Here is a 22,818-nt window from a genome sequence, read left to right on the forward strand (position 1 = left end):
CCTGCAATTAATAACCTAATATAATTTGTCTATGCTTTTCAGGCAATAGGTGAAAAGAACTGGTAAAAAATAACCTATTTCTTACTAACATGGCAACAGGATGATGGGGAACACCAGGAAAACATAGTACACGGAGAGAGACTTTAAATTCTTCTCAGAGATTTTTTCACAGCAGAAATATTGAATTCTAACTACATTTAGCAAAGGAAAACTTGACTTCAAACTCTAGTGCCCTACAGTAGTTTCCTTCAGTGCAACAGCCAGGGCAATGTCAACAGCCAGTGCCCTACTTCAGCCACCACTGGCACAGATATACAATCTGCATGACTGTCCTCTGAGGATGCCCTTCTGAGCGCAGTGTGAACACTGTGTCAGAAACAAAGCTAAGACCAGGAACTCTAATAGAAATTTGGTGACTTGGGGTATTTAGTAACCAAGTCACTATGGCACTCTGCTGCCAAGCAACTCAAGCAGATCAGAGCTGCTGTACTACAAAGTTGAGCGTACTCATATATATTCTGGAAGTGATGAGCTTTTTCCATGTGTTTTTTCATTCTGCCACTGATGGCTTCAGTAATTTCTTGCCAATGACCTATGAAATGCTTCATCAGCAAGCAGCTACTATATATATAAAGCTCATACCAGTGATTGTCTTTTTTGCAGTTTGCAAGTGTGATTTGGAAGCAAGAGCCAGGAACGTGAACAGAGACAGGGCTCTGTGTCAACCCAAATTTCATCAGAACTACAAAGGTACAAGAATGGTTTAGTTTACCTTTTTCCTCACTCAAACCTTCTTGGTTTTAGGTTGCATCATGCTCTTCTGTTCTGACAGCTTCCTACTTAACTACTCTCAACCTGAGGAAACTTCACCATCTACTTAATTAATCCCTAGGGAACAAATATATCCCATCACACAACACAGTCTAAATACTGACTTCCTAAGCCCACTTCCAGACAGTGAGAAAGCAAGAATGCATTCTGTATAGGAAAGCAAATAGCAGTCGCAGGCAGGGACTAACCACTGGATTCAGAAGTTGCAATGTAGTGCAGAAAAGAGAGAGCATGAGGAGCTTTCAGAGAACCTCTTCCACAAGACTGTAGAAATCCTTACTTTTCTGAGCAAATGCACATTTCTTTAAAGGTGTACCTACTAAGGAATCATCATTAACATCACCTGTCTTTTATTTCATAAACATCTTTTTTAAAAGCTTTACTACCCTCCTCCCAAGCACTTTTCACCTGGAAGATATAAAACCCTTTTTCCCTCCTCAGACTCAAGAAAAAACCAAGGCCTTACGCCAGAGCAAAGAGTAGCTGATCAACAACTCTATTCTCCTCAGACTTGCTGTCTCACACTGCTTTCTTGAGCAACATGTTCCATGTGACATTAGAGGTGAAGAAAGCCCTGGAAAGGGCAGGGGCTGAAGGAAATTCCAAGAGGGCAGCTGCAGAATGAAGCCTTACAGTAACCTCTACAAGACCAGAGTATATGTATGTAAAGCAAATGCCAGCAGATTTTCAGAGTTATGCATAGCATGTACAAATGGCTAACAGCCTGAGAGCATCAGTCTTGATCTTCTGAGATGCAAGCCATCCAAATATCTCTCTGCCCCCTGGGAAACCTCAGATGACCATCACCACTGGATCACCAACAAGAACCAAAACTGTTCTGTGTAAAATGTAACAAGTAATAACTAAGCAGCTATGGTTCCTGATATTTTTGTCAGTTTACAAGCTAACAAGGTTATTTTAATGATTAATCCAGCTATCTTTTTAAAAAATGGAGCAAATACTCATTAAATGGAGGCAGACAAGCTGCATGGAAAACTGACACCCTGTTTATCAGTAGGATGTACTTCAGCAGCACAAATTTTCCCCTGCCTGCCTCCCCTGCACCCTCAGCCCTGCCCTGTAGGAATTAACAGTCCATTAGTCATCTTGATTTTAAATTTGGTTTATTTGCTTGACAACACAGAAATTTGTGAGAGATGCAGCCAAAAGTCAACAGGGAAATGAGCTGAAACCATCAACTTGCAACATAAGCTATGGAATGTCATCCAGTTCTTCAAAATAAATACATTTCACACAAAAATGACCAAGTATCTCTATTATCTTAGCTTTGATTTCCCAGGTCACAAAATTTTATCAAAATGTCTTAAAGTCTATGATCTTCGTAAAGTCCACCTCTTTTATGTAAAACTTTGTAAGTAATTTTTAATTTATTTTTAATGGAAATGAACATTCTAGTTTTTAAAGCTATGTATCCAAGTTCTTTTTACTAAGCCATTTGTTTTTTTAAAAAAACTAAATAAAATTATTTATGAATGGTTAGATTTCTGTTCACAGCCTTGATTCTTCTACGGGATATTCATCACCAGTTGTAAATTTTTACTTTAATGGTTATCTTTGGTTACGATACGTAAACTGGTATTACTTTGGAAGTAAGCAAATACACACTATAAACAATTATTAGGATTTATTTGCTAAGGGTTCAATTACCTCAGGTCAGTGAACTTCCCAAAATAAGGGTTATTGCAAAGTCATGGTAAACTACCAAACAGGGCATGTGTGAAGACATTAGGCCATGATTTTCTCAAGGCTTGTCATATTCCCTTTCCCCTTTTTCTTCCCCTATTTCATAAGATTTATATCAAAACCTAATCTATTCTGCACAGATTTTTCAAAACACAGCTTCCTTCATTTGTCTACCTCCTCTTTATTTTCTACCAAGGAAATTACACACCTTAAAAATGTTTCCTTAGTCAAGAAAACCCTTTTCCCCTGTAAAATAGACCCATCTGGTGCTGATACACGACTCTGCTTCAGCATGCCCCAAGATACTTCAAACAATCAACATTTTGAGTGAAGAAATGCTCTTATGATCTAAAACCTACACTGCAACCCCCATGGACACAGCAAAGTGCCTTTGCAGTTACACAGGCAAAAGGGTATGATTCAACAGGAAAAAGATTAATTTACCTGACAGGACATGCACTCCATACTCAGTTTGTGGCAACAAGAACGCAGCTGATCAACAGCAGCAAGGCATATCCCACCAGTGAGACTGGGCTGTGTCTCAGACAAGACACAGAGATTTGGCTAGGCTGTGTGGATTCATATACTCCTTCCTTGCTCTTAGGAACCACTCCCATTACCTGTTCATTTCACTAGAGAAAAAAACCTGGGCAAACAAGCAATGAGAAAGGAGCTGGAAAGGACAGAGGGGTTAAAAAAAAAAAAAAAAAAAAAACCAAAACCACCACACTATGGCAGCAAGACCATATATTATCTCAGGAGCTCCCCATCTTTTCCCAGTCAAAACGTAGCAGTCTTCATTCCCATCCTGGAATCACTCAAAACTCTAACTTTCAACAACCCCGGTGCCTTGAACCTAGCATTGTATCTGTCCCCGTCTTTTCTATAGTTTTGTAGTGCCCACATCCATCACTTCACCAACCCTTTTATTACCATCTTCCCTCTTCTTTTGACCTGGCAGCATTATTCCAGAGCCCCTTTCAGTTCTGGTGCTGTTTCATTCCATTCTACTGCTCTGACTATCAATGACTTTCAAGAACTTGGAGGGAAGCAGCAGTAACAAGTGGGAATAAGGGAAAACAGGAACAAGGAAGAAAAGAGCCCCAAGGCTTGCTCCAAAAGGATCATGAGGCCAAAGACAGTGACACCTAGTCAAATGAACATTCAGGATGTAAGTCCCCAAGAACAAAGTAGTCACCTCCCATCAGATGAGCCTGAAAGTACAACATGAGGTAAAAAGCATGGCACAGGAGTCCAAGCAGCACGTGTCTGCACTTTCGGCACTGTGCCTCTTTGCTAAAGCATGAGCAAATGTCTCTTCACTGTCGAAGAAATACACAGAAAAGAATTAAAATTTATGACCTCCTAATGGCACTACTCAGTGCTGCTGTCCTAAGTCAAAGGCATTTCCCTGAACTGCCCTCAAGAGGCCAGACAGCTCTTGTTACTTGGAGCTGCAGGATAATGGCACCAGATAGTGCTGCATTGCTTCTGCAGCACTGCCAAGCATTCAAGGCAGCTGCTCAGTGCCTGGATGAAAGCAGCAGATCATCACCATGATCACAGCAAACACTTGGATTTGAGTCAAGTACTTGCAAGAAGACCTGGACATTCCCCCCAGTTCAATTCTTGTCATGCTCCCCCCACGCTGCTCAAATACACAGCTGCTCTTGCTTGCTGTGTGTTCTGCAGGCAGCATCTTCATGGCTACACAACTCCCAATATCCCACATGGCCAAGCAATCCATGTCTCCTCTGTAGGCTCCCTCTCACATTTATGAAAATTTGGCACCATTTCAAAGCAGTTGCCTTTGAAAAAGTATTTTAAGGACATACACAGCAAGGATTTATTTATGTCAGGGAAGACAAGGTCAACAAAATATACCATGCAGACAGAGAGGTTGGCATTGAAGCCCAGGACCAATGTACTCTCCCTCCACAGAGACAGGAGTCCTACAGAGTGCACACTTTCCTGCAAAGCCTGGCTTAGCTCTGTGGTGACACTGTGGCATCACCAAAATCTATCTCAAAATCAAACAACTTGTCTGAACCTTAAAAATCCTGATCTAAACAGGAAAGACACTTGTTTTCCATTTCAAGGCAAAAATACGTACAGTAATTAGTACGGGCACCATCTCCAGCAGTTTACCTTTGAATTCAAAGTTAGAAATATGGAAAGATCAAAAATATTACATTTTTTTGAGAAAGTTGCTCATATTTGAAACTACTGGGGTATCATAAAAATTGGTGAACTTGAAGTGCATTTTCTCTTACCAGTGGAACATCAAATAAGCAGCACTTCAGAATGCAAGCTAAATGTCCAGCCCCTCAGTTACTCACAGGCTACCTGAAACTGAGGTTTAGCAGAGTACTGGCTTCTCATCAAACCTGAACTGAGTATTACAAACACATTTAAACCAGTCTTTCAAACAAGGTAGGACAATCTGTCTTGTGAAGCTCTGTCTTCCTCCCACTCGGCCCACATTTGTAAATGGGCTGTTGATAAAAGCCACAAAATACAAACTCAGTCTGCCCAGCTTAATACTAAACTGCACGGTTTTACACCAAGTATGTTAGCTAGTAGTTTCTTCCCTTCAATGTTTGGTGTCTAAATAATTTAGAAATACTTCTGGTTGGTAAATAACAATTCCAGTGCCAAATGTTAGTACAAGGTACTGGAGCAGCTGTAACTGTGCTAGGAGTCCACATGGATAGGAACGAATATCCTCTATTACTACAGAGCAAATAACCTATGCTATGTATTACTACAGAAACACAAGCTGCCACAAAAAGGGAAAAAAAAAAAAGACAACAAAATTTGTTACCACTAAAGTCTCATATTAATTCCTGCCAACTGTAGGTATAAGTACAACAGAATAGTTGATGCTGTGGTACTGTAAAGCAGCTAACATTTCACACAGAGTAAGAATGCCTTCTAGGAAGAAAACATTAACAATTACTGGCATCTTGCGACATAGCAGATGTCCAAATTTAATCACCCCTATCACCTCTGCATCCACATGGCCTGAAATGAGTGTATGTGCATAGAACAATTTGCCACAAATGGTGATACAGTCATTAGTATCTCAGCATTCTTCAGATAGACTTCACAGAAACCACTAGTTTAATTATGGTTTGGTTGTGTTTCAACTCAATATATCATTTAGTCTACCAGGGTCCAATTTATAACCAGGTTCCATCATAACTGAATTAATAAACTGTTTAACCAGGCACCAACAGGGTCTAACAACGTTTAGCTCTGAGGAATATTTATTTCTCTGTCAATTCCATGATAAAAATCAGTAGCAGGATTTGCCCTGTTGACCATGAAATATTTCTAACAGTTTTCCCCTTTGTGAAAACTTACACAGACAAATTTGAATCCTGTGCTGTTGGAGTTATAGTTATAAAAAAGTCATGGTTAAAAATACAAGAACTTGCAATTAAAATTTCAGCCAGGAAGTATTTTACAGTAGGATTTTCATAAAACTCTTTTTGTCAAGCAACAGAGTTTACTTTTGTTATTTTAATCAAACAAGAACTCAAAAAAAAAAAAAAAAAAAAAAAAAAAAAAAAAAAAAAAAAAAAAAAACAAAAAACAAACAAACAAACAAAAAACCCCAAGAAATAAAAAAACAAAAAGCAAACAAATAAAACCCCCCAACAATAACATCCAAGTAAAAAACCAACCAACCAAATAACAACAAAAACACCCCATCACACATCCTTAAGGTTACTATTATTAAAGAATATATGCACTTTGTAAGGTTTTGCATTGTTTTCAGTTAGGCAATGTGCACAACAAACTTTGAAAATAATCCAAAACAGAACCTCAGAAGAAGAGAGGTGGAGTATTTTTTTTTTTTTCAAATCCAGAACCAATCTTGTTTAAAGAACTATACTAACCACCATAAAACCAGGACTCTACTTTGCCATCCTTGCACTTTTCCTGCATCCAAGCCAGTGACTTGGAAGAGCTCAGATCTTCACTTTTGGGTGGCATCACAGCTACTTCTACATGAGGATGTTGGTCAATCACACACACAAAAAATACAGTAACTCAAGGTACACATGGACTCTTCAGACCAACTACCCTTCAGGACATATTTCTGAAATAAGTAAAATGAAATGATCATAGCTTTAAATTGCTGGTTCTACAAAATGTCCAGAGCAGTCCTCAGAAGACTGGGGTTTTATATTTTCTTACTATTAACCTGAGCAAACATGAGTTTGATGTGTATTTATGCCCCTCTGTGAACACAGAAAGGTTTCAAGCACTTAACTGCAAGACAAAATTCCAAAAACAAATGAAAATGATTAGGTATTCAAATGTATTAAAACCAAACAATCTATCTATTTTATTGTCTTTACACTTTATTACATTTTCCAAAAATCCATTTCAATTAACATCAGCACTAGCAATGAGCATGCTGCCAGGAACGTCAAGACTTATCTCCAAATATCTGTGCATGCCATCATTATGGCTTTCATGTACTTCAAAAAGAAGACTAAAAGCATGATTGAAGAGGTTGTTAATGTTTTACATGAAGGTTCATTTCCTTTAGTTCATCTGGTTGAACAAAAGCTCATTTTGTTGATCCATCAGTTTTCTGATTAGTCTGATGAATGAAGCACTGACTTATGTCTGCATACTTCTGTATGGTGTAACATAACTGCATTCATTTAACAATCAATCAAAGACAATGACATACTTAGGAAGATATAATTTTAGTTTGCTTATCAGATTTTTTAGCAAGAGCAAATCTCAAGCTCCTGAAAATGAAATATTGCAACATAAAATGATAGAAATGTCTTGTTTTGATTTAGTGTAACTTGACTGCCTAAACACACTTCAAATGATTTATTTCCAGATGGTACTAAAGGCTGTAAATTATTTCTTCTTTTCACTTGCAGTGTAAATAAACTGAAGGCCAAAACTAGTTTTAACTTCATTATCTCTTGAAATAGTGAGGTGGGTTTTTTCAAAGCTTATACAAAAATAACTTTTTCTTTCCCCAGATACTATGTGGCATTGTTCTACATCATATAGTTGTTTTTATCTTTTAATGAATTTAATTAGTATTAAAAACTACCACCACTATAAAATAAAGAACACATTATGAAAGTAATCTTACACCCCTACAAAAACCCCTATGGTTTAGTAACTTTAATATTTTAATGCTTTCACTATTTAGATGAAACAAAAATATGCACAAAGCCTTTTTAAGGTATGTAAGAAAGATTGCTAGAGAAATAATTATATGGTATGAAATTACATTAATCCATTACTTACACACATGCCCATAACTAAGTAATTGTCTTAGAACTTGTTTCCACTGATTTAAACATTGCAATGTTAAGATCTAGAAATAAAAAATGTATGACTATTCTGTTACTCTAACATGTTCAGATTTAAATGAGAGATTTCCCCAACAATATTGTTTTGAAAGAACAATCTTCACATTGCATACAAGCTGAAAAAAACATCCAAAAGGAGAAACAGCACTGCCCTCTTGCAACGGAGGAACACTTCTGTTGCAGACATTCAGCTGGAAATATCAAATAAAGCTTTCTCCAACCCTCTCAAATAAAAACAATAAAATAAAGACATTTTAATATAAAACCCCAGTACAGTTTTGCAACTGTTTATTCTGCAGTTACAATATTTCTATTAGAGAAAAGCAAAGGTTCCATAAATCTCAGCCAGTATCTTATGGTGTTTTACAGTCATTTTGTGCAAAATCTGTGAAGTGTCATATACTTAAGCCTGCACAGATCCACAAGAAAAATTCAACTGAATGCACTGTGAGAACCTGAAACACAGTGCAGTGAAAATACAGGCAGGAGCCCAACTCTGCTTGTACCCTGGATACTCTCAAGAATTGAAGGGTTCTATCTGTCCACTTTCTCTTACTGCAATTACAGAAGTCAAGCCTGATCCACCTCTTTCACATCCATTGCTTCCGGTCTTGGACTTAGTGCGCTTGGAATCCTGCTTAAAAAACAGTCCAACTACGCAATGAGCTACAGCTCTTTTAATGCTGTATTTTTTAATGCTCTTTTTTATGCTACTTTTAAGACGCATACAGATACAGAATTCAGTAGTGCCAACAGTCTAAAAATTGTAACTCTAAACCTTTAAAATTTATGTGAACTTGATGGGCTTTTGTTGGAGTGTCATTTTTTTTGGTTGCCTCTTTCTTTAATTCTCAAATTCACTGACTTCCAGGTGAAGAACATGGTGTTTGGCTCCCTTGACAGTCTAAAACACATCACAGTTAAACTGTACACAAAGCCTTGTGCAGGACAGACTACCACATTTCAGCTGCTGTCAGCTCAGTCATATACTCTCCAAATGAAGGAAGAAGATGGGTAGTTCAAATTTATTTTTAAATTTACTTGCAACCAAATGCAACTGCAAAATTCTACATCCATGTAAGAGAAGACAAAGCTTCTGAACATACTCAGAATTAACTTTCATCAGCTACAAGTGCTGTTACTCTACACACACAGTCAACAATGGAATAAAGCCAAGCTTAGGTTAGGTAGCTATTGCATAACTAGGAGTCAAAACAGTAGCATACGGATTTATTTCAGAGTACGCAGACTCACACCCCTATAATTATTAGTACTGAAGAGGTTTTCTTTTCCTTTCAGCAATTCCTCTACTAAATTAAGTGAATTTTTGCAACTGAGACACTGCTTGTCTTTTAGTCACAGCATAATGCAGTCTAGGCAATAAATTATTTCCTACTGTGTGCTTTGCAATTACAATTCCTCACCTATATGGTAATTCAACAGGGTAATAAAATATAATTAGTATTTATCTAGTGCCTGTGGATCAAAACCTAAAACACCCGAAACAAAACAGATGTTATGAAACATACCCAGACAAGAAGCAACAGATTTCTTTTCACTGTTCCACAGTATCCCAGCATTCCAACTATGATGAGGAAGCAGCAGACTGCAATCATAACTGGGTGGACCACAGGAAAGTAAGTCAAAATGACAGCCTCCTCCACCCTAAAAACCAATCAGAACAATAATCAAAAAGAGCATAATCAAAAAAAAGCACAATCAAAACAAACAAACAAAAACAACCACACAAAAGAAAAAATACAGCCATTAAGAAGAAAATGGTTGATTAGCAGGTGAGTTCTTTCCAGCACCTTACACAAAAATCTCTTCAACATGGTTTTAAAGTCAAATGCTGCATTCGGGTGTCAGAAGTTGCATTGACCAAAACCGCTCTGGAGTGAAGGTAATATTCCTGCCCTGCACTTGCACAGTATGCAGCACAATGAGGCCCTGTTCTATCACCAGGGCTCATAAGCCCTGCTGTAATAAAACTAATAGAATTTCTAAATCTCTGGACTGAATTAAGTATTCAAAACTAAATAGTAATATAATATGATTACATGTTGTCAACAGGCCAAAAATTGATCCCTGTCAGAAGAGAAAGGCACAGGATTGAAACCCTATTATTCTCCTTTTTCTAATTTCAACTGATGCTCAAAACTGTGGTAAAAAAATGCACCTTCCAATAAAACAATGATTAGTTTAACTGAAAGATTCTCAATTCTACAAATCCTAATTAAGACGCTTATCACACAGAATGAACATCATCTATCCCAATCAGTAACCCACACAGATTAAAAGTTTAACCAAAGCTATACCTTGTTTCTGCAGTTAAAGTGAGAACATTATTCAGGTAGTCTCTCAGCCAAGCAGAAACACCTAATATGCTGATGGACATCAACTAAAAAGAAAACATTAAGTTATTCATCATGTGTTTAACACAAATTGCAAAATCATTCACAATATAAGCAGAGGATCAATCATCACTAACATCTTTCATGTATTCATTTATTTGAACTTTTATTTATACTGTCCCCAAAACTGTACTTCTATATGCTTAGAATTGGTTTGTTGCCCAAGTATTAGGGTGGCGGTGACTATCTTCTTTTCCACCCAGTGATGCTACTGCTGGCTCAAACCCACCACTGCACAACATCCATAAAACAACAGGCAGGGCTTACACTGCTAAAATCAGTGACTCTTCAGGGCTCACAAGTGATACACACGAGTCTGCATAAAACCATGAAGCCATGCTCAGGTACACAGCTAGTGAAGAAAAATCTGATACAACAGTCCTGATATTGATAGAGAGGAGATTTATCTTTGGGTTAAATTCAGAAGAATCTCATTCTCTTGCTCATTCAGACAGAGTCACACCATGAACACTATGTCTCAGTTTCCTGAACCATAAAATGAAAATAAAACTAACTGCATTTCAATTATAAACCATATAAAGCATTTGGGTACCTATTATGTCAGACATAAAGCCACTACACTTTGACCAGGACTCCCACAACAAGTAAATTCCCAAAACTGAGCCCATCTAGAATCGCCACCACCTCAGCAGACATGGATTTCTGTCACCTGATGCCATCGTACTTTAGCACGCCTGGAACTTGCCAGAAGCTCTGCCCTCTGATCTCCTTGAGAAGCCAAACCCAAACAACACATTCAGAACCTGTCACACTGTGACAGCACCAGCTCTGCTGCTGCTGTAGCAGAGGTACTGCTAGAGGACAAGGCACTCCTCCCTCAGTTTCATGGGGGCACCCAGCCTGAACCACAGAAGACACAGGACTTCAGAAGCACCACTGTCTAGCTGAGGGAGGGAGTTCTAAGTATGCTGACTCTCCTGAATACTACTATCCAGTTTTCATGAACTGCACAGGGGTATGACAGAACACATCAGCACTATACTTACAGTTTCTTAAATCAGTAAGAAGTGCCAAATCTCCTGTCCTCAACATCTAGCTTCTCACATGCCCTCGTATTTCCCTGAAGCTGCTTTGAAGAACAAGTTAAGTGGTTCAAACCTAACAGGAAAAGTCACTCTGTGTCCTTATTGGCTCCTTAGCCTGCAACATGCCCATAGCAGAGTCCATTAAATTTTCACAGAAGTCCCAGCAGCTATCCCAGAGCTTCTTCCTGCTTTTCAGATCTGACGCACAAAGTACAGGCACTGCCCCGGTTCTGAGTGCTGCCAGCAGGAGCTGGGTACCTGGCATGCTGCAGGCATACTCCGGGAAGCTAGAGCATGCTACGTGTCTACTATAGTCACTCATGTTCTTTACACTCCGTGGGATCTGTTTCAGCTGGTGAAACAGTAACAGTAAAGAACATTTTCTATTGTCTTACTTGCAGGAAGCTGCAGGAACAAGGAAAACAAGATGACTGGAATCTCCTCCTAAATAAACTCCTCCCACCTGTCTCCTAAGAAAGCATCAGGCAAACAGACCACACAAGCAGTCAAAAACACTAGAGAGGTAAAGCAGACTACAAGCAGCCAGTCTACTTTCTTCTTGTCAAAAAGGCAATACAAAACATTTTTAACCCTCCACATCTCCCTGAAAGGCCTGTTGATACACAGAGAAAAGCATCAGCTCACACATCCACTCTGTTTATGGTAAAATATTTAAGATATTTAAGATATAACCCAATTTGGTTACTTCACTTTACAACAGTGGTGTTCAGAAGTGAGAAGACCATCAAAACACTGTTCATTAACTTCTAGTAAGAGCCAGATGGTCCTGGTTTCTGGTACAAACATAGTACCAGAAAAATGATTGCTTTCTAAATAATACTCTTCCTCACATATCAGACTGCCTACTCCTTGCTGTCCATTAGGCACTCTCAGGCTGCACAAATTTTCTTTCAGCCGTCAGCATGCAGCAATACATTGTACACAGCAGTGAGAGGTGGTGCATTTTGAGGAAAGCAAAATAGCTCTTTCAGCAGAAGTAAGATTTGGCAGCATACTGAAGCATACAGGTTACTCAGACAACAGGGAGAAGATCACAGTGCAACCAGGTAAAAGGCAAAGGGGACAGAAAGGACTTCCTGGAACCCAAAAGTACTGAGCAGAGTCCTGTCACTACAAAAATCATTCGGTTTGCTAGAAGGAAAGGACTTGCATGCAAAGGCAAAAATCAGGAAGGACAAGGATTTTTATTTCTGCTCTTTCTGCCTAAATTGAGTCTTCTCTATCTAGATAGGTATTTTTGTCCACATAAAATCCATGGAAAATCTAGGCAGATAGATCACCATGCGGAGGCCAACACACGCGTGTGTGACTTCTACAGAAATGCTTATTGACCACATCAGAGAATGTAACTCCCTCTTCATGAATGAACAGCAACTGGAAGAAAAGGACGGCTTCCTTTAACCTAGGAAACATAACCTTCACCAGTAATGTAACAACATGAACACCATTTCAGTTCATGAGAACAAACTCTCTATGAAAGGCCTCTTGTATCATTCAGAAATATTTTAGCCATTTAGATTCCCCCTGAATATTCCCATTTAGCATGAATAACTAACAATTACTACAGTTTCTTGTTGATGTAAATCACATGCAAGAACATTCCACCTATAAAGCCTGTGAAAGCCAGGCTATCGCTCAACCATGCACCTAACCTGTGCCTGGCACAATCTGACCACCATTAACTGCTTCAGGTGTTACTGACCTCTGCTACTCTTAAAATGCACAAAAGCTAGGGTCAGCATGACTCTGAAAAAAGTGCAAGCACATTTCCCTACCTCGCTTCTACACAGATGTTACACACAGATTACCTGTGCAACACTCTCCTGCCAATCAAATTCCTAGTGAAGCACCTTTGGGCACCATATTTTCAAGAAAGTTCTAAGTGAATTATTACTCTGAATAACCTGAAAGCCAGAGTGCTGCAACACACTTAATTCACTGTCAGTAACAGTGTCCAGCTGGGGTGGCAACAAGGCATGGGTCAGGAAAGTGAAGGCAAATACTCAAGAGGCTCCTCTGGAAAAAAAGAGGCCTGTGAAAGAGCAAACTGGTAACTCAAAATAGCAATTCAGCAATAAGTTTATTACAGAAGGTATATTTCACAGCACATAAGCCAGCAAGTGCTTGGTAGCTCTTCACTAACAGAAGGAAATGATGGGGAAAAAGTTGCACTCTCTCTGAACAGCAGAGGTGAACCTCAGGGCAGCAACACCTTGACGAATGAAAGATGTCTTTGCAACACCAGACTGTCCTGCATAATGACTGATGTTTATTTTAGTGACAAAGGATTATCAAATACTAGCTCCCATCCATCAGTCCACTTGCTCACCTGCTCCACAGCCACAAGAGAATCACAACAAGAACACAACACACGTCTGGTCTCCACAGCCTCCTGCTGTCTCAATGCGCAGATGTGCTGCCCTGTAAAAGCACTAAAGTCCTCAAGTGCCAGATGGCATCAAGAAAGCTCCAGGCAGCCACCACTTTACACCACCTACAGCACATGCAGATCTTCAGCCAGCAGCACAGGAAGTCCATCAACACCAGCAGTACAACTGAGTCCAGGCACTCAGTAGACAGAAACAATAACAGCTTCCCCAAAAACCTTGGTGCGCATCCAAACCCACCAGCAACTATCAGCAGGCACATCACTGCAATTCACTGCCAAGTGATTTTCAAGGAGTCATGGGCAGGAGCAAGATCCTGATTAGAGCTACTGCTGGTTCATTTGAAGGATGGTAAAACAGTGGCCCTAAAAAAACAGCAGTCTCCACTTCAGCCATTGCTTTGTTACTAACTTACATGCAAAATACAGTTAAAATCTGTATCAAGCAATCAGATGAAAGAACACAAGTTTATGACAAATAAAACTAAGATAATTCTCACATTAGCAGTAACATTATTTCACCAAAAAGTTTTCATTCAAGCTTCTCTGATGACAGCCAGTCTGCTGTGCTGTAAATATAATATGCTAGTATGCAGTAAAACATGTTTATTTGTTGCAGCTGGCTGCACAAGTCACTATGGGTTTAATTCTGAACTGTCACAGTATGTTGTATAGCCATCAACACGACACTGAGGAGTGCACAATGCTGCCTCTGCCTACTGTAATATCCTATTTTAAATATATTTTCACAGTGATTGAACATAGGTAATAAATTCTATTTTTATATATGAGCAATATGCATGCAATAATATATTAAATTTTCAAATGAATTTCTAATGTAAAGTTTTTAAAGCTACTAAGGTTTTCTCAGAAAACTGAATTACAATATCCAACAACAGACTTCAGCTATTAGGAGCGATCGTTTCCAAGCATAGTTTAAATTGTCTTTGCAACTCTCTTACACAAATTAATGAAAATATAAAATCATATGCAATTCATTAAGTATATATATTTAAGCCCTTATTTTGAAAGTTCTAATCCCAGTGTCTCTGGGGCCATACCTAAACTAGAAAATAAATCAGCATTTCCAATTAATAAATGAACAGCGACTTCTGTCTTTAAGGGAGCAAGTCCAACTGATCTTGCTATATCCACACCTGTGTTCATCCTCTCATCATTTTTTTTCATTCAAACATTTTAACACATTAATTTTACTTTTGCTCAAATTTGAGAAAGGGCTTTTTAACTATTAAGTCAGAGGAAAGATTAAAAGTATCCTCCATAGCAAAAATCACACATGATCATTTTTTATTCTAAGAGATGGTATAAGAAACTTCACACCACGCTCTGCTATCCACAATGAAACACTGACTAGCAGCACTATAGTGCTATAGAGCAGCCTGCTTTGCATGGAAAGGTTTCTGGCTACAAGGAAATTATTTCCAAGATATGACAACATTCATTAGAATATGTCCCATAATTTTAGTTTAAAAAAAAAAAAAAAACAAAAAACAAAAAAACACAAACAAACAAACCCCAAAACACAAAACAAACCTCGTGAAAATCTTCCTGTTAAAACTAATTTGGGTAATTTGAGCTATGACTTACCCTTAGCAAGGGATAAGGGGATACATCACTACAAAGTCATGAGCATGCTGCAATACTTTTAAAGGATTTTCACTATTTGGTTCAATATTCAGATCGTTGAACAAACACAGATAACCGAGATTCATGGATAAACAAACAGCTGTACTTTTTGCGACAGAGGGACATAAGGGTACAGGAGAGGGGGCAAGAGGCTTTGTGTTTCTGTATTACCTGGCAAAACCATTTAAATGTTTAGAGAAAGAATTGCCTACAAAAAAGATAAATCCCCTATTTCCTAAAAAAACATGTTTTATTCTATAGATATTCCAACATTTCTTTTTAGCTAAGCTTCCTACAAGGTTACGCCTTGGTCCTCTCCCACATCAGTAAACAGCTGAAGCACGTTCATGTTTGCACTTTGAATCTGGGTTTGCTTGCACAGCTGCAACAGTGAGTTAGCAACCTGCTCCACATTTGGCACGGGCTGGAACTCCCACACTTTGCAGCAGGGCAACTGCTGGAGGAGCACTGACAGACTGCTAAGAGGTCACCCTCCTGGGTAACATGAGCCAGTTTTTCAGCAGGTGGCTATTCAAGGTGCCCAGAGGAAGCACAGCATAAAGAACAAGAGCCCAAGCGTGCAAACAAGGCTGAGGTGCAGTTCTACTCTGTGTCAGACCCACATCAACCTCTGGGCTGTGTTGCACAAGGTACATTAAAAGCAAAGAGTGATAAAGAAGTGCATTTATTTCTTCAACCACCCTCTCTACTACTACTCAGGCACTGCACTTCTAGTTAGGATACGACTTGTGCCATTTTTCCCTCAAAAGTAACCATCTCACTGCCAAGACACCTTTTGCTTTGGGGAGGAACAGGCATGTGCTGCTCATCATCACAGGTAATCCACAGCAATGCTCAGAGCTCAAGTATCCCAATCCATGTAACAATCCACACATCACCATCAAGATGATTTGCCGTCACATATACACAATATACTCTTAATTTTGTTTCTGTAAGAGTTTGCTTTTATTCATGGAAAGCAGTCAATCTCAGAGATGTAGGCAACTTATTTTTAAACTCAGTATATATATATATATATACTTAAGAAGAGCATGTGTTTCCTATGATCCACAGGACTATACATTACCCGTTAGTGGGTTTATACTTAACTTTCCTGTTTCATACATGAATACCCATCAGCACACAAAGATGACTAAAACGAACTTGCATTTTTATTTAAATCACATATTCTTATAAAATACCTTATACCTTATGGAATACTTACAAGCTATTCTAAAAATTGTTATTATTCCTATGAGCCCTGCCTAGAGCCTACCACAGACTCAAGACGATAGAGAATCTTCAGGGTACAGAAGTGTACTGGGCATGGGATACTGGATATTCATGAATAATTCATGAATAATCTTCTACAAAAGGAGATAGGAATTTAAAGAAAGAAAAAATACACAAGTACCTATGTGCCAGATGGACCGGTTTGCTCCAGATTGTGGTTCACCAGTATATGTACATAGCTTGAAATTCTTCCTTCCCCCTGAGCAATGGGCTCAAATCCTGGCAGCACTGATTTGTGATTCATCGTCCAGGTTGATGCAACAAGTTCCACAGAGTTAACTGTGAGCATTACCAAAAAAGTGTCTGTGGTTCACTTCTTTCTGAACGCGAATTAAAAAAACATATTAATGCAATTTCTAACATTTGGGTGGGGTCTAAGTTTGTTTCTTTCCTTCCCATTAGTATTATGCCACTCTTTTTCAGGACAGCTTTCCAGAACCTAATCCAGCAATTCACAGGTGGTATGCCACCCAGGGTGAGCTCTATCATCTGCAAAGATACTTGGAATAATAGGTTATATAGAGGGAGACACGAGGTTGACTTATAGGCTGAACTCTACTTTGTCAGGACATAGTCTGGTAATGTAACAATATTGTATAATATATTACAGCCTAAACACACCAAAAAGTAAGAGATTTCTCAAATACCAGAACTAAAAATATTTCTGGTCCTTTAAAACGCCTCCTATAACTTCCTCTGTTGAAAGCTTTCATTTAAAAAGATGGCATATTCCCACAGAAGCTAGTTATTTTCTTGATATAAAGGATACTAAGAAAATCAGCTTTTAATTGCACATGTCTAAACAGCAGTCTCTAAAATCAGAGTATTTTAGCCTAAAACCCAGTTTACGGCACCACAGGTACCTGGCCAGGCAGTGTTCATTTCAATGGATATAACTTGCCACTTAAAACTTAAAACATTGATCCAAACTTTTCATTCCAAGTATCTACAAATCCCACCAACAAGGGTGGAAGTCAAAACACAGGAGAAAAAACCTCTATGCAGAATCTGGTTTCACAGAAGACGGGATAGATTGATTTCTTCCTCGTGTCACAAAAGACTTGAAAAAATAAAGCAAAAACAATTACAAGATTCAACACATGCATTTTAAGATGGAAAAAAGTGGAAATAAAATATCACTGCTTCCAACCATCTTTAGTTACTTCCTAGCACAACACTCACATTCACTTGCTCTGAGTCCTCTATTAGTAAACACAGGCAAAACCAGAAGACTGAAGTGTGCAAAGTACTCAAATGGAAAACTAACTGGAAACTCCCTCCACTTTCATTTTATGTGATTTTTTTTTTTTAACTTTGTACACAAACACAAGCTCGAGATAGATGCAAACAATTTCCACTGCCTGCCAGAAGTGTTTATTGGGTGACTGGCTGCAACTACCCAAGTGAAATTAGATGGTACTGCTGAAGGAAAGTTTAAACACTGTTCAATAGAAACAGCATATCCTTAGACAAAAAAAAAAGCTCCTGAGGTGAAAGAAAAGTGGCAACCTTGCTGTCTTGGCTCAAACATCCACTGACACTATTAATCATCAGTTAAGAGATCCTTACCACCTGTGACACAGTCAACTGCAACTTACAACCTTGATTTGTCCGCAGCACTACAGTACAGTCATCCTCAATTACAACCGACACAACAGCAGCTGCTCCTGCCTCACATGCTCACCAGAGGAAAAAAAAAAGTTGGCAGTTTTCTCAAGACAGAAAGTCCATATAGACTTTTTCATGCACTCTTCCTGCCACGTTATACTTTGCTTTTCTTCAAAACAATTGAGAAAATTATCCTGTTACTTTTAGTTGCATTTACTATCACTGTCTAGTTCATCTATTTCAACTATTAATAACTTTCTTTAAAGAACATACATGGCTAAGCTGCCAAGGAAAGTAGAACAAACCTGTACTCAAAACTACTGCTTTGCTCAATCTCCTACTAGTGTAAGCAGCCCAGAGGCTAAATTTTCCCTGTATTCAGCACCATTTGCTGTTCTAGTTCCTGTTCTAGCACAAACCACATGGGAAACCTGCAGTCCAGTATCTCCTGTGATACACCTGTGCCATTATTACAGGCTGACCATGCTCTGTGATGGAAGCTCTGCATAATATAAATGCTTGCAAAGGTGGTTTGACTAGGAAAATGACCACAGCAAAATACCAAGCAATGGCAGCACTGCAAAGTGTGGCAAAGAGGGATTCTGTGAAGACAACTTATACAGTGCTCAAAATGAATGAGGATACTCACGTTACACCCAGAACTGCTACTGACCTGGGACAGGAGCTTGCCAATCCAGTAAAGCCCCACAAGAAGGAAAAACCCTGCAGTCTCATAAACTGCATAAAATATATTTGTAAAGCTATCAAAACTAAATTTCTCCAAGTCCTGACACACGCACTGTCTAGATATAACAAAGATCAGTACTATCCCTAAGAACAGGAAACTAGGAAGCAGTAGGAACACGTCTTCCCTCAAGAATCACTAAGATAGGCTGCTTAGCTAAGCACTAAGTCTTGACCACAAAACACCAAATCATGCATTTTTGGAGGTCTTCTCTTTTATTAGACTGCCTAGAATTTAATATACTGGAAATAGCAGTGTTACAGAACATAGAATCAAGCTGGATCCCTCAGTCTTGCAAATTATGCTAAGAAGTGATACCCATTTAAGTATATATGAGGATTGCAGAAGAATGAAACTAAATGTAAACTGCAGGATTTAGTCTGAAGGATATTCCTTGTCCAGGACACTGTCAAAAAAAAACACTGCCAACAAAAAATTGGAAGACTGAGAATGTCCTGAAACGGCAACTTCCACTGCTATGAATGAGACATCTTGCAGTCAGATGCACGCTTCAATCAACCATGGAAAAAGCTTCCAGAAGGGTATCATCAGGTCTATGACCAGCATCAGTTACTTAACCAACAATAGTCAGAGCACTGACAATGAATTTATTTCCATCTTATAAGAAGAAAGGCTTTCTGCTAGTTGCAGGTCCTGAAGTACCTACCAATCCACTCACTTCCACAAAACCAGTGTTTTTCTGGAGCAGTAAAGGCACTACACTTACTGGTCCGTTATAAAACAGGATGAACCACTACAACAGAGCCCTGGGCTTTCAGCTGATTGCTCATGATTATTTACAGCTAAGCAGATTTTAGGTCAAAAGTCACAGAAAGCATTATGAAGAACACTTCCTGCCTGCCTCCCTCTCATGCACACACAGGTACATCACAGCTCATCAGCTGAGCTCAGTAAAAAAAGTTTCTTTTCAAACAGAGCACACAGCTGTACATTTACAAGCAATACTATGGAGAAGCTACAAGGCTAGCAGCAGAGCTACTTGCTTCTCTGCTTTCCTAGGCACAGAAAGCAACCAAATAATGCAGACAGCAGTGTTTTGCAGCCACCATCTGCACCTTCAGTTTTTCAGCAGTATTCATGATCAGACTAGCAACTTGTGTTATTTTAAGGAGCTTCAAATGCACTAGGCTCTCCTCACCAAGCTGGCAATGACAAATGCTGAAGTCCCGTCACACACACACACTGGGACAGCTGCACACAGGACTTACTTTGAAGGTTACTTCAGATGTTCACTTCTAAGAGCTGGACAGTCTGACCTTACCAGACAGTGTCCACTGACTCCTGTACAGTTTTATTCAGGACTTCAAAGGCTTCATGCTCCCAACTCGAACAAAGCAATCCTTTTTGCACAAGAACTACCATTCTGTTCCAAGCACTGTTTAACAGTTTTCTCTCTCATTCATATTCTGATTTCCACATGGTTTTCAATAATCACAGGACTTAATCTCAGTTCCAAAGCCCCTGCCATGGCCAGGGACAGCTTTCACTAGAACAGGTTAACTCAAAGCTTGAACACTTCCAGGGACGAGGCAGACAAAGCTTCTCAGGGCACCCTGTTCCAGCGACTCACTGGTACCACAGTTAGAATTTCTACCTTTACAACATGTAATATAAACCTACTCTCTTTCAGTTTGAAGCCATTCCCCCTTGTCCTGTCAATACATGCTCGAGTAAATAGCCCTTCTCCATCTTCCTTGTAGGCACCCCTCAGGTACTGGCTGGAAGGCCACAAATAGGTCACCCCAAAGCCTTCTCTTTCCCAGGCTGAAAAATCCCAATCTTCTCTGCCTTTCCTCAAAGGAGAGGTGCTTCACCCCTCCAACCCTCCTCAGAACCCTCGCCAATAGGTCAATGCTCTTCCTGTACTGGGGATCCTAGAGCTGGATGCACATGGAAAAAACATCAGATATAAACTAGGTTTGGTCTCAGCCCATACATTATCCCTGCATCATTCAGGTCTACAGCACCTCAGGAGCCAACCCTTATGACCAGGTGTGCAATGTCACCCCTTTTGCTGTTTACCCTCACCATGCACAAATCTCATCTATTCACGTGAAAGAGATTTCATTTGTTGCAAATGAGTGAGGACTCGGAAAATATCCATCCTGCTGCTTCTTCAGAGCTCCAAAAGTTTAATGACCAAGAGTTGATCACTTGTGTGGAGAGTGAGAAACCCTGCTGCTATAAATACAGGTTTGACTGAAATCCTCGAAACGAAAGGGGCCTTGCCTGCCACTCAGGATCTGTCCACTGAATGCACAAAAAGACTCTGGGCAGACTATTCAAGTGCCTGCGAGAGCTTGGAGTTGATCTTGGGTCACAGGATGCTCTGAAATTCACCCAGTCAAGAAGCCACGCGTGAACATTCCTCTCTTTACATATTACAGGTACACCAACTCCCACGAGTAACCCTAATTCAATTTTACTTCCCACTCGTTTCCAAAGGCATTTCCCCCCCCAGTAAAATGTACTCCCTTGCGAGAGCTGCCTGGCACGGGGCCAAGGGCACTGGGGCGGCCCCTCCCGGCGCTGGCCCGGGGCAGACAGGAGAGGCCGCGCCGTGCCCGCCCCGGGCCCCGGGCCGGTGCCTGCCCCGCCGTGCCCGCCCTGTGCCCCGGGCTGGTACCTGCCCTCGCCCGGCCCGCCCTGTGCCCCGGGCTGGTACCTGCCCTCGCCCGGCCCGCCCTGTGCCCCGGGCTGGTACCTGCCCTCGCCCGGCCCGCCCTGTGCCCCGGGCCGGTACCTGCCCTCTCCTGGCCCGCCCTGTGCCCCGGGCCGGTACCTGCCCTCGCCCGGCCCGCCCTGTGCCCCGGGCTGGTACCTGCCCCGCCGTGCCCGCCCTGTGCCCCGGGCTGGTACCTGCTCACCCCGCGCCGCCGCACTCACCCAGAAGAGCAGGTTGAGGGCGTAGAGCAGGCAGCGCAGGCACTTCACCGAGTCCTCCCTGGCCATGGCGAGCCCCCGCGGGACACAGCCCCATCCTCTCACCACATCCTCCCTGCCCAGGCCGAGCCGCCGGCACTCTGCAGGGGAAGAAGAGGGGGAGAGCGGTGGGCGAGTCCGCCGTACAGAGGGACCAGCGCAGGTGGAGCCGCGCCGGGCCCGGACCGGCCGCGCCCCGCGGAGACCCCGGCGGGCTCCCTTCCCTTCCCTTCCCTTCCCTTCCCTTCCCTTCCCTTCCCTTCCCTTCCCCTCCCGCCCCGCCCGGAGACAGCGAGAGCCGAACTGTTCTCAGAAAAATAATAAATCCGCGGGCAGGGAGAAGCCGCGGGCTACCCCAGCGGCACAGCGGAGCTGAGCTGAGGGCGGCGGCGGCACGGCCCGGGGACGCCAGCCCCTCTCGGCTCAGGACGGACGCGCTGCCCCGGGAAGGGAGGGCGGCCGTGGGACAGCGGCCACTTACCGCCCAGACGCCTCCCGCACTCACTTGCTCCGGGGAGGACTCATGGGGCCGGGGGGCGGCAGCGCAGCGCGGAGCCGCGGCGCCCATGCCCTGCGGCGGGCGCGGGGGAAACTCCAGTCCCGCGGAAGGTCCGGCCCGGCCCGGCCCCGCGGCTGCCCCGGCCCCTCCGCTCCGCCCCGCCCCGCCCCGCCCGCCGCGCTCCGCCAGCCCGCGGCACCCGCGCATGCGCCGCCCCCCGCCCGGTCCTAGCGCCGCCGCCAGCGCCATCCCCGAGCGGGCGACCCACGGCAGGGCTGTGCCCCCAGCAGGGCCGTGACCCCGGTTCCCGGGCAGGGCCGTGCC

At 41.4% G+C, this 22,818-nt stretch overlaps 1 protein-coding gene across 2 annotated transcripts in view; it reads right to left on the bottom strand.

The window, feature by feature from the left end:
* TSPAN12 (tetraspanin 12) overlaps nucleotides 1–22,550 on the bottom strand; it is a 41,517-nt gene extending 18,967 nt beyond the window's left edge. The window contains exons 1-4 of one of the 2 annotated variants that reach the window (XM_083859278.1): nucleotides 22,477–22,550; nucleotides 21,960–22,096; nucleotides 10,211–10,293; nucleotides 9,422–9,557 (exon numbers count right to left, since the gene is read on the bottom strand). In XM_083859278.1, the coding sequence (XP_083715404.1) occupies nucleotides 9,422–9,557; nucleotides 10,211–10,293; nucleotides 21,960–22,025 (285 nt within the window). In that variant the 5' untranslated portion in view covers nucleotides 22,026–22,096; nucleotides 22,477–22,550. The remainder of the gene's footprint in view (nucleotides 1–9,421; nucleotides 9,558–10,210; nucleotides 10,294–21,959; nucleotides 22,097–22,476) is intronic. The other variant, XM_083859277.1, reaches the window with a different exon arrangement.
* Nucleotides 22,551–22,818: the final 268 nt, after the last annotated feature.

The sequence above is a fragment of the Zosterops lateralis genome (assembly GCF_965231275.1).
Source record: "Zosterops lateralis genome assembly, chromosome: 4".
Lineage (NCBI taxonomy): Eukaryota > Metazoa > Chordata > Aves > Passeriformes > Zosteropidae > Zosterops > Zosterops lateralis.